Raw genomic sequence first — 13,140 nt, 5'->3', positions numbered from 1 at the left:
ACCTGTATATATAGTCAATGTAAACTTTGCCACTTCGCAATGCAGAAAAACATTCTACAAACAAAATGGAGTTAAGAAACCATCCCATCAAGCAGATAACAAATAATTTCAATATTTTATCTGCAGTTATATAACACAAAGTGACCATTCTGGCAAACCTTGTGTATAATTCTTTAATGCAAACTACATAATAATATAAAGATAATCTTAACAGGTTAGTTAAAGTGTATTTTTCCATATGCTTCTATACATTTTATTTGTTGGATGTAACAGTTAAGAGATTACATTAATGAAATTCTACAGAATTCATGATAAAATATCACATAATTGGTGTCTTTATTAGGTATTAGCCATAAGGAAACTGTTATTTTCTGTTGTGCATTCACCTACGGATACTGTTTATATATTTTTTTAAAAAAGGCAACATGAAAATACTGCCATGTTCGCGGCTGCTTGTTATGCAAAACTCAGGTATTTGAAATCACCTCAGACTGATAAATGCTGTCATGTCTAAATAATTAACTGAGCCTGCCTCATTATAAAAAATGCAAAAATCCTATCAAAATAAATATGTTTTTAAATAAGGGCTGGATTTTATTAATGACCATAGTTAATGGGTGAAAGGGTTATATATCTTTACTTATGCAAAATAAATTCAAAGCGCTTCATTAATATTCATTTATATTCAAATACCATTTAAGACTGAGCAGTGCGTTCAGATAGTGAACAGCTAATTGTATGCATATTGCTATGTGTGTTGGAAATACAAGTGGCAAGGCTGGATTACTACATTGCCTGAAGAGTAGAACTATGGGAGGAAAATGGTTCAGCACTGCTTCCCAGCATGGGTTTTACCAATGCACATATCATCAGTAATGTTCGACTCTTGTTTAGGTACAAAAAGTCATAATTTTTGTTTAAAAAAAAAAATCAGGTTTTTAATCTTATTTTGCATTTGATAATGTCTTCGGAACAACCAAGCATAATAAGATAATAGACTGAATGCAGAAAATTACAAACCGATCTAAAATTTGTTAATGTTCAAAACATTAGGATTGAAAGCTCAGTTTTACTGACACAGCACTGTGGTGGCCCAATAATAGGGGCAGCCTTTGCAGCTTCCTGTTTCCAGATCTAATACAGGGAAACAACATGTGTATTTGAATGCACTATTGGCCAAAGAACCTTAATATAAACTCGCATACACCATGTCCATAACCAGTAATGTTTTATTTAGATTTGGGAAATTAAGATAAAATAATCTTCTTATTGGTGGCTATAATACTTCTCCAATGCAATACAAGAAATAGAAGTGGCAACTTTAAAGGAACAGGTTAGTCCTTTTGTATGGTAATGCCCTACCCACAAGTCAAAGTTCAACCTGTTTCCCTTTTTCACAAACAGCTTTTTTAAGGGAAGAAAAAAAATATGAACAAAATGATGTTAATAAAACATGGCCTAAAAATTTGACTGAACAATGTACAATAAAGCACCGGCAAGGGAAGCTACTATATTCCCCAAGTCTCACACCCAATATAAAAAAATACAGCAGTGAGAGTACAGCGCCCAGTTATTTTCACTACTTACTGAGCATTTTTAGTGCTCAAATATTCCATTAATTGTTTACAGAGCAACACTGACTAATTTACTAATTACTTATTAAAATTATTTAAATGGGAACAGTTAAACATCATTTAGGCAGTCAATTTACCGTGGTTTCCATGTGGTGAAAAATATCTTCTCACAACTAATAAAAAAGAATTTTTAAAAGGCAGTACTGTTCTGTATATTTTTACTCAACTAAGAACATGGCATGCTTTTAATGTACGCACATTATGCTTTAGACTATGTTTGCTAATTACAATTATTTGAAATACATTTTTCTACATTGTGGTAATTAAAAGGCTATACAATGCACACCCAAAGCTTTAGAAGAAGCCATTTTTAAAGCATCATTCTTAGTACCTGCTATTTTGGTTTGTGTTTTAAATTGATCTAATTACTGACTTCCAATAATAGAAAAGTAGAAATAATCTATTTGGATAAGGACTTATATAAGGACATATATTTGAATGCATGTATATTCTAGTGCCATATAACTTTTTCAAACATATGTGAAAAACAAATTAAGAATGAGTCCCTCTTTGTTTAGTATATTTTCAGACTGAAGACACATGCCCCTATACTGTAGCTGTTGCTAAAATAACAATGTACTAATTCCTCCTTTCATATCAAGCCTTCTAGTTAGGTGCAGTAGGAAATGTGAGCAGATAAATGTTTCCTGCAGCTATTCACCTGGGGTAGCTTTTGGTATTCCAATGCTTCATCTCTTTCTCAGGTTTACATATTAATTAGGACAACGATAGATTGCAACCTTTTAAAAAGATCTTGTGTAAAGAATATCCACTGCACCTTGGGAATCTTAATAACTCAACTGGTGAAGTATGCCCAGGGTCAGAGTAAACTACAGCCGTTGGATGAGGGTTAATTGTGCCATGTTGCTGGCATTTTAGTGATATGCGGCCTCTTATTTGAGAAGTCCACTTGCAGTGGTTAATGCAAAAGGTTAACAGTAAGCTAATTATGGCTTTGCGTTCCCGTAAAGTGAATACTTTCTATTCACATGCCCTTTATGAAATACAATAATGGTAATGTCATAGTCACAGTGGAATGAACATGCAACTCAAATAAAATATATATAATATGCTATGTCCAGGAAGTGATCTCTTTCAGTCCCCACTAATCCAGAAAACAGCACTAAGGAACTGCTTTAATCCTCCTAACTCACCCTGGCTGCAGTGTATTTCCCATAACCATGCAGCAGTCACAATTCATTCTAATCACTGTACAAAACAATCTTTAGGAAAAAGAAGAAAATGCAGACTTGTGAGCCAATTTAAGAAATAACTGCTGATACATCAGTTATTGACTATTTCACTCCTGCTCATGATAGTGCTCAAGGCAAAACAGAGAACAAAATGACAACATCAACGGCATGCAATAAACTGTACCGGGGGAGAACAGGGGAGACCTAATTGACAGCTGTCAAGCTAATGGGAGCAATAGCAGTGGATTCTGAAAATGTCTGTTCTCTTGCAGAGTACTCAGTTGAATCTTTCAGCCACGCTTACATTTAGAGCTTTTTTCCCTTCTCCCTCTCTCTTTCTCTTTTTTTTTCTTTTCATTGTTCTTTACTCTTTACAGAAAAGAACCAAAGGACAGCCATAACTAATCATTTTGTCAGCTTGCTACTAGGAAGAAGCTGTGTCCAACAGACAAATGTGTGGCAGTTGTGTAGGCAAATAATATGCCACAGGGTGTGATTTGTAAGAATATTAACATAAGATCTGTGTGTGAGTATTTGTGTGCGTGCATGTGAGTCCATGTTTGCGTGTGTTTTGTAAGCCATACACTGAGAGAACAACACTGCTGTAGACTATTACAGGATATGCTCAATATCTAAAGCCAAGGAATCCCCCTTACATGCGAAATGCCTTTTAGGTTGGGATGGATGCCACCGACTGCTATTAAATAATGTTGATTTTTTTTATTTTTTTTTTTTGGTTCGTTTGTTCTCTCTCAATTCATTTCTAAATGTTCTTGATAACAAAAATGTTCTATATAAAAAAATATAAAAAAGATAAACTTGCAAGTACAGGAGGTACCGTACAAAAAGGTACTAAGACTGCAACAACCTTTAAATAGGAAAAAAATGCAAGTAAAAACAAATGATTCCCTTTCCCCTCCTCCATTAAGGGACACAAAACCTTACTACCTCCTTACCTGAAAATGTGAAGTGTTTCCAGGTGCACAAACACACAAACACTCCATTTCTACTTATTACAGCGCAGACTGACTTCAAATTGGCACCTATGAAATGGTTTGGAAGTACCCTCGATGTCATGAATGTTGCGTAACACTGGTATCATCTACCTGTATTTTTTTGTAAATGCGGATTTTGGCTTATTTACATAAAATAATTAATTTGGTGGAAGATATTTTTGGTATGAAGATATTTTCATTTCCAGAGCGAGCACATGAATACACAAATAGCTCCTGAAAATATCATCTCAGAATGTGCTGCTGATAATTACTGCTCCTATGCATGAACCGGGCTTAGAATACTATGTGTCTGACATGGCCTATTGATTATGATTATTGGCTTCTGCAAGAGCACATTTACCACGGAACCTTGGCAGAAGGGATTTGTGCACCTGGACTCTTAGGGTCGGCAAGGCTTGCACTGCAGAGGTTCCTTAGTTATTGTTGTTATTCTCCTCCAGACCATTAAAAAGGTCTAATCCCTATGAAATGATTATCCAGGTACCAAAATCCATTTGTCACCTGCAGCAGAAAATTGAGTTAATGCACAACTAAAGGCAAGCAGGACTGTGTAATATCAACTTGATTACATCAAACTAGCTGCAAACCTAATTCTCCTGGATGACACTGCGTGGAGCTTGTCATCTCCAATCATTAAAGCTGTCAGGAATCCATCAGGTTTACAGCTAATTAGGTGAACACTAATGAAGCTGGCAAAACAACTTTTCTTTTTTTACGGCTGAGCGGACCTTTCAGTTTGGGAAAAAATATTCTCAAGTATTCTCAAGGTTGCTGGGGAATGGATTTCCTGAGTTACCAATCAGACCTTTTTTTTTTTTTTTCCACAACGAGTACAAAGCCATCAATTTGTCATCACTCTCAGTATGACACAAAAGCAGCCATGAATCTTACAACTTGCAGCTGCAAAAAGGGCCAAAATGAAGGGGGGGGGGGTAAAAAGAGTTACTTGGAGACATAACCCACACATCCCATTTGTTTCCCATAATACTCCAATCAATGGTGTAAATTATGTATTTAGTTTTTTTTAGTTTTTTTCCTCCTCCTTTAAATAATAAGTAGCAATTCAGACATTCAACATCTTTCCAGCCATATCCATTAAGCAGAGGCATTTTGATAAAGTAACGCAAGAGCCAGTCTATGGGAAAGACTGAAAGCACTCACTGCCAACCTGTGATTGACCATTAAGCTATTGATGAATGTGCCTGTCAGGAGAGAGACAATTAAATCAAATATGAAACAAAGTCGTTCTGACGGGTCATTTTGATAGAGCAAAACCATTCTTCCATCTCTTATTAGTCCAGCAGTCAAGTTTGCCTTTCTTATGAAAGCTTTTTAACTAACCTGCATTTTCTTAACTGTGAGAGATATGTTTCCACAGACCTTACCAGCCTCCCTGTTTAATAAACAGCACAGAGCACAGCATTCCAATATACCTCATAGAAAGCTCATTTAGCAATGGCAGGTAGAAAAGAGAGTCTAAATAAAATCAGTTATGATGATACATAGTCATCGCAAAGCCTCAAAAAATGTCTGTTCAGCAAACTAAGACATCTTTGAACAAAGTCCAGCATAATAGTTAAAGGCAAGAGCAGTTTGACACAGCATATCCTAATCTTTTATTTCAGTTTTTCACATTAACATGAATGCCATTTTTATATAACAAATTTGAAACATCTACTGGTATGTCTGACCTCCACCCCCTGAAAACCTTAACCAGTCAAAAAGTGTCAAAAAGGTATTTGTACAGCAAGGGCAGCCAGTGGGCCACACTCTGATTTGACTTCATAGGTCATCGGAAATCCTACTTATAATAATAAAGCTTGCATCATCAGCTTAAATCAGATGAGTACAGGATGGGTTAAGGCACCAGAATATTTATCAAAATATTTTGTAAAGCCTTGAGAACTTCTAAATTGGCCAACTTTCTTATGTATTAGTGCTCCTTATGTCACAAATAAAATAGTTTGTCAGTGTGTGCATACGCACAAGTGAAGTAGATGTGTGTGCATGTATGTGTGCAATTATGTATGTGACATCAAAAGGCCCCAGACTTATAAAGTGCAGAAAGAGTGTGCAGAATTTAGGCATAAAAGGAATCAGGAACTGTTAGTTTATTAAATTATAAAACACCATATAAAACACCATAAATCTCTTATGGAGACAAATATGGTCTTTTCATATCTGTACTCAAAATATGAAATAAAAATAAAAGATAACACGTATTTCTTAAAGTGAGACATTCTCACCTTCAGTGTATAATTATAAAGCAGAAATAAATACTCTGCCCTGATAATACGCTATATTTTTACTCTTCATATTATACTTTAAAAATGTATTGTTTATATATATATATATATATATATATATACATATATATAGACTCTCTAATTAAATGTACAGTAAAACACTGATCCTGAGAGTAAAAATAAAATAATAACACTACACAGGCATTCCATGTGTGCTGTAGTGTTAGTTACACTATCCACTAATGGAAGTGAGAAAAGAGTAGTTGATCTAGATTTACAGTAATGTACTGAGCTAGTAATTCTAGGCAATCCTGCCAGTACAAAGGCCACAGATGTGTAAGGTCATCTGCACCCACATGGATATTGTTGGCAAGCACAGTAACTAAACCTGCTCTGGCAGGAAGTTGACAGGGCACACGTGACGTCACGGAACCCAGTGTTACCATGGCAAGTGATTTATTGATGTTTATTGGGAATGAATAGATCAAAGACAGAGGGGTGACAGGCAATCAATCAGTCGTCAAATGAAGGATGGCAATGGTCCACAAAATGAAATCCTTTCCCATTTCACATGTTCTAACTGAACATTATTGCAAAATAATGTTTTGGCTGCTCTTTCCCCTCCCCTTCTACCTCCTCCACCCTCCTTCCTCTCAACCCCCCCCCCCCCCCCCCCCCCACCCCAGTCTCTGAAAAGATTGCTAAATCCTAATAAGACCTGACACTTGGAACAAGAGCACTGTGTAATAACAACCATTATTGAACAAAAAATATATATAGGTATATAAGTACCAAAAAAGGAGACAGAGGAAAAATAAGACTATGTAAAGGCTGAATGAAAGCTAGAGAGACAGATGACAAGAAACAGACACTATTTTATCTTTTTTTCTATGGCTTTGTAGTTCAGATTTAAAAATAATAATAATAGAAAATTTCAATAGAAATGCTACATCTTGCCAATATCAGTCATAGTTCCATATGAAGATCCTGTTGCCTACCCTAGTCATCTCTCCGGGATCCTTGGGTGAACTTTCCTTGGCCCCTTATTACCCCAATAACCTTAGAAGCATCCTGACCCAGCCACCTCCTATGAACAAACAATCCCTGACCCCCACTGAACTGCTTCCTTTCCAGAGGGTGATTCACAAAATGAATCAAACTGAGCAATAAAAAGTGAAACAAAAGAAAAAAGGAAAAGGGGCTGCACGGACCCACCAGGGACACACACTAATGCTTAGCAAAGTAACCCTTTCAGCTGGAAACTTCCCTTACTCTGTCCCAGCAATAGCATTTCCCCAAACGCAGATTAAAATAAAGGCAAATGGTTATGAAACCAGAACAACCCTTAGTAACCCTTTCTGCGCCAAAAGATCTAATCAGGGGAAGTCCAGCTACAGCCCCATCTATACCAGAGTGTCTGACAAGGAATGTTCAACCTGCAACCCTCTTGATTAAAACTCCAAGCAGTTAGATGGGCGATCAAGATGCTGGAAGTTGTAGTTCAGGAAAAACTTGAGACAAAGGTTTTAACATCCTGAATATAAAAGCACACATCAATTCCTTTCGGTTCAAAACAAAAATCCACACAGCCCAACAATATGCTGCTGTTTTAAAGAGACCGACCCAATCCAGCAGACCTACATCATTATCCATAAAGCCCATTGCTCCAGCAATGGACCCTTTCATTGACAATGAACGGGTTAACTCCCCCCTTAGGAAGGAGGGTAGAACAGATGGCAAAATGCAGAATAAATAGTGCAGTTCTAATTGCAGGCAATGCTAGATGATACAAATAATAGGCATGCATTTGGAAGAGCTGTATACAGTACCTGCTGCCCTTCTAGGCGCTTGCTGCTTCCTCCTCGGCATACTGCTTCTGCTGCTCCTGCTGCTCCTGCTGGCGACTGTGCGAGGCTCGGGCTCTGCTTTTTTGGGGAGGGGGCTGGAAGAGTTCTTCTGGCCCCACAGATTCTCTGAGCTGATCCACTTCTAGTAGAGATCATGCAACGACCCCAGAATGCTTGGCCGGGTGAGGAGCAGGCTGCAGATCGCAAGTTGGCAAGAAAACAACAAAATAGACACATGAAATATACACATAGATCGCTAGCATGTCTTCCCCCAATTTGCAGATTAGAGGGGAGGGATGAGAAATCACAGAGGTGGAGAGGGGTGTGAGCAGAGGAGGGGGGTAGTGGGTTTCCCCCCTAGTTGGAGATGATCAAGGCATGAGGAGGACTTGGGGGGCTCGCAAACAAATGACGAGGAAAATAGCAGGGCTCCCGGCAGGGTTGCGATTCTCAGTCCGCGGCTCCCACTCTCAGGCTGAGCTGCAACAGGCAGAGACGCTTAATGCGAGCGAGATGATCGCGTCACTCAAACTAGTCTGCACACAGGGGCACAGGCAGAACCCACAGGGACTGGCCCTTTAACTCTTTGCTGATAGGAGCCGGAGACAGAGAAGGAAATGCCCTCGCTTTAACCCCGCGGCTGCTGGCATCACAGGCAAAGGGATCAGGGGACTGCGTTAACCCATTATGGTATGCCCTGCTGCAATGAACATATTCCCCCAACATTCAAGAATTCGGAACTTTTAACACCTTGTTACCTGGGCTTCGAACATGCACACACAAGCCATCGGCTCGTCAATGGGGCATGAAATGTCTGCTGGAGAAGGCTCTGTCCTACGCACACACAGCGATACGATGTGCCTGTCATCTGGTGTATGCTGCCAGACAGCTCTCCCATCCGCGGCCCTCCAGCTGTCGATGAGCTTCCTGTGAGGATGCTGGGTACTAGAGTTCTTGAACAAACTGAAGGGCCGCGGGTAGGAAGTGCCTTAGCGTTTCATTTTATATGTCATGAGCAACAGACACTCTTACTGCTATAGGAAGCCAGGAAGTCATCTACACAAGCAAGGCTGTCTTTTTAACTGTTTCTGCTCCTATAAGAAGTCGGAGGAATGGGTCAGGTATAGAGATGCTCCCTAACCAGGTTCTCCCCCTGCTCAAAATGCATTTTAACTTAAGCCGTGAGTGGGGCTGACCTGAGTGTGAGATTACTTTCCAATAACCGTATTTACACGCATACGGCCTGCAACTATTTTATTAAAGACGGGGACATTTCTGACCACTGTGCCATGGGTTAATGTAGCTCGACTCGCTCCTGGCACACATTTTGTGCCCACGTCCCATGTATAGAGTGTGTGTGTGTGAAATGGAACAAGACTTGGGGGTAAACATGCTGGGGACTGCAGCTGTCGCTTTTAACTGTGCTGACCTAAACAACATTTCTGACACTGTCGCTTTAACAGCCTGGCATTTTATGGTGCGTTTATGGGTATGTGTTTGGCAAGATCGTTTCAACTAGGCTGGGTGACTCACAGTTATTATGAAGGTAACCCCTTGATATACCACGTCTTTCGGGGCACACTACTAAGCCCTGAGTTTATAGTATTTCTCTAAATTTAGACATGTGCCTGGGTTCAATGCCAGTTAAAGAGCAGCGACCTTTCAGCAACTTTTTGTGCCATGTTTCCTCATGAACATCTGCCCATTGTATATTCATGTTCCTCTTACAAAGTGGTTCTACTACTGAGGCAGCAAATGAAGTAGTGTTTATACTACACCTACAACTATTCATACACTAGTAATTCCTAATCCCAAATGATGATTGCAGGAGCAGAAATAGTGTGTATACTGCACCGATAGCCATTCATACACTTGGGATGCCTGTAGTATGTATTGGTACAGTAGTGATCTATGCAGTACAAATAACAGCTAAGCATTGCAATTGCACTGTCCATTTAAAGCCACATGCCCCCTACCATCAAAGAGAGTAGCTATGTAGTAGCAGGTGTCTGGCCAAGAATTCATTACTTAAGTTCTCTCTTACTGTTTATTAAACGTAACTATTATATAAGTATCTCGTGTGCACCTTCAGGAGGCCACTGTGCATTGTGCAAGGCCAAGGAGTACCCTGATATGAAACCCTCCTCCTCCTCCTCCTCCTTCCCTAGTACCTGCTAAGAGGCGCATCAGCCTATGAGGCTTGGAGTCTTACAATGGGCCATACTTACAGAGACACGCCTCGCCTCTTTCCTTCTGAGGCCACCCGTCCTACACAGCACTCTGATGCTTATGGGACTACCCATAGTACAGGTGATTGCCAAGTCTCCTACAACAGACAGACATCCTCCATACTGCCTGGCCCCCATAGCACCACTACTTCCCACTGCACCCAGCACAAGGCATGTCCCCCATGGGCCTGCACTAAAACCTCCACATTCCCACAAAACAAGTAATAATATGCAGAATGTTATTGTTCATGCAAACCTATGTCTGTACGTAAGTCTGGAGGTACCGGGGACCCTTTGCATTTGCAAACTCGCGTAGAAGTGGAGCACTGTGATCCCCCCTCCCCACCCCCATACTAAGATTTCACTCTATATTGAAAAATAAAGTTGTACTTACAAAATGTGCTATTGTGGTAAAAGGCTGCCAGTTGTTCTTTTTTTCCCCCATGCACACACAGATCAGCGCATGATTGAGAGAGCACACCTTCCTGTCTCCAGCAGAAATCCCCACTTGGCTCAGGGGAAGGGACTGTGACTTTCAAGTCTACCCCTTTGCCTCCCTCCCTGCTGTGCATCAAGATGTGCCTGAGTGCAGGAAACTCTTATTTATTCTCAGCTTGGCTCTTGCTCTTGACTTTTGTAGAAATATGTTTACACCGAACCATTTTTGTCCAGACTTAAACAGCACTTTTTTGTTGTTGCTCACTTCTCTTCAAACACCAGATCCTGAAACGCCCTGTTTTACAGAGCTGATCTCTTATATGTCCGGGATCATATGACGCCCCCGATCGCTTCAGGTTTTCATATCATAAGAAGAGAAGCGGCGATCACTTTAGTGCAAGTTCACTGCAAATAAAAACCACTGGCACAGCTACTGGGAAATCGATGCGCTTTGGGCTCGATTGCGCATTCCTGGCTGCAATCCTGGAACATCAGAAGGAGGGATGGACTCTAGTAGAAGAGTGTTTCACTGCTTTCTCAACATGGATCGCTGCTGACTATTTAGCCAAACACCTTCTTGGCTGCCAATTGCACTATTTTCCCCTTTTTTTCTTTGTGTGGCTAATAGATATTTCATGACAGCTACAGCAAATCAGAGGCTTTCTTTCAGGTCCCAGGTGCCCTTCTGTACAGATCCCAGTAGCCTCTTTCCTCCCTTTCTTTTTTTAGTTTACAGGAAACAGAAAAAAAGGATAGTGTGTGTGTATATGTGAATGATCTGTTTCAAGATCAAAAATCTCCTACCGCCCCCATCCTTCAGGACTTGGGATATTTCCAAATACCTTGTTAGCCGCAGATGTTGCTTCTTCACATCCTGTAAGCGCAACAAGAGGATCCTAGAAGCCAGCGACTTGCGAGGGGATTTATACCGGTGCACTTAGGACTTTGAAGTTGTTTTCCTTCTGTTTGTTGATCTGTGTTGCTTGAGTTCTTTTACCGCTAGAAGCGGGGCCAGTTATCTTACAGTTTTCCTCGAGTCCTTTGAAATGCTGCTTTTGGGAAGTTCAAACAAACAAACAAAACAAAAATAGCACTGAGAGGAGGAAAACGGTGAGTTTTGGGAGCTCTTTGCGCAATCCCAGGTCTGTGGTGGATCGCTCTCCCCCAGCTGTTGTTTGTGGGGGTTTCAGGGAGCCACAGGGTGCGATCTGTAAGGGGGGAATGTTCTTCCCATCCAGTGTGTGTCTGTCAGGCTGCCACAGGATGAGATTTTTCAGCCTCTCTGCCTCCCTCCTTCTCTCTCTCCCTCTTCCTCTATGTGCTGCTATGGCATTGCATGCCGCTAGATCCGCCCTAACATCTGTCCGTCTAACCATTGGCTCATCCATCAGTGTCACACTGCTGCACTCTGCAACCAAAACGCATCACATACACACACAGGCTGCCATTCAATGAGGGGACCCTGCACAGGCACACAGCTCTGCCAGAGGGCTCTGCTTGCCACTGCCCTCCTTGCTGGGTATCACTGATACGCTTACTCACTCTTTTTCCACTTTAAAGGATTTACTTTCTATTTACTATAAGTGATCACAAAAGCAGGACAGGATTATCTAACAGATTTTTGTATAGCTGGTTTGTTTTACGTCTTTGTATGTGTTTTGTGACACGACTTTTTTTAGTTTTGTTTTATTGTAAAATGGGGTACATCACGTATCACAAAAACTTTAGTTTTATCCTAAAAGGGCTATTTTAGGAGCTGAAGCATCCCAAAATACTTTACTGCGATTATTACTAACATCAGTAGCAAAGGGACCATTGTGATATCTGCACACACATTATCTACTGTAACTCCTCTTAGTTGTAATGGGGCTAACTATGCTCAATTGGGGCTACCTATCTCTAATAGGGCTAACTATGATTGCCTACAGTAAATCAGTGAACCAGTAAATGCATGTCGTTGTGGAATTGGGTGCTTAATGGTCAAATTCTTTACAACAGAACGCCTTGCAGATTATTTTCTGACGTTTCTTGCTTGCCATCGTTAAGATGAAAAAAGTATATACAATTCTGTATTTCTGCAAAAAAAAGTAGTCTAGTTTGGTAAGGATATATCCTTATTAAAAATATTTTTGCATGCAATTTTTTTATATATATGGTTTAGATCAGGTGTAGAAAAAGGCGTTTAAAAACAATTTCCTGCAGCAGTGTCTATGCGAAGCAGTTAGCATGGGCATATCCGTCTTTTCAAGCTTTAAAGTACATTAAAATTATCTTGTACTAAACTGTAACAGTACCTTCATAATTGGTAAGTGATGAAAAAAATACCACCCCATCATGAATTTACCTCTGGGCAATGGAAAGATTAAAATCTTTTCTCCATTTTACTTGCTTAAAACAATTATTTTGGTTTTTGGAATAAATTTGTAGTTTGAGATTTATTTTCCAGTACACACACCTACACATTCCCAATATATTGTTGTTTTCTATTATATTTAGGAGTAACATGAACTTTAAACAAGGTATATGTTGAAGCTTTGT

General features: G+C 39.9%; 1 protein-coding gene across 3 annotated transcripts in view; it reads right to left on the bottom strand.

The window, feature by feature from the left end:
* The window catches only part of tshz3 (teashirt zinc finger homeobox 3), a 70,711-nt gene extending 58,680 nt beyond the window's left edge, over positions 1-12,031 (bottom strand). Inside the window, exons 1-2 of one of the 3 annotated variants that reach the window (XM_004913551.4) lie at positions 10,559-12,031; positions 7,919-8,130 (exon numbers count right to left, since the gene is read on the bottom strand). In XM_004913551.4, coding sequence (XP_004913608.2) covers positions 7,919-7,958 — 40 coding nt within the window. In that variant the 5' untranslated portion in view covers positions 7,959-8,130; positions 10,559-12,031. Of the gene's footprint in view, positions 1-7,918; positions 10,458-10,558 lie in introns of those variants that run through there. The other 2 variants (XM_004913550.4, XM_031900811.1) reach the window with 2 other exon arrangements.
* Between the last annotated feature and the right edge of the window lie 1,109 nt (positions 12,032-13,140).

Source organism: Xenopus tropicalis, chromosome 4 (genome assembly GCF_000004195.4).
Source record: "Xenopus tropicalis strain Nigerian chromosome 4, UCB_Xtro_10.0, whole genome shotgun sequence".
Lineage (NCBI taxonomy): Eukaryota > Metazoa > Chordata > Amphibia > Anura > Pipidae > Xenopus > Xenopus tropicalis.
The sequence above is the reverse complement of the archived record's forward strand: the minus strand, read 5'-3'. Positions and strand labels throughout refer to the sequence as shown.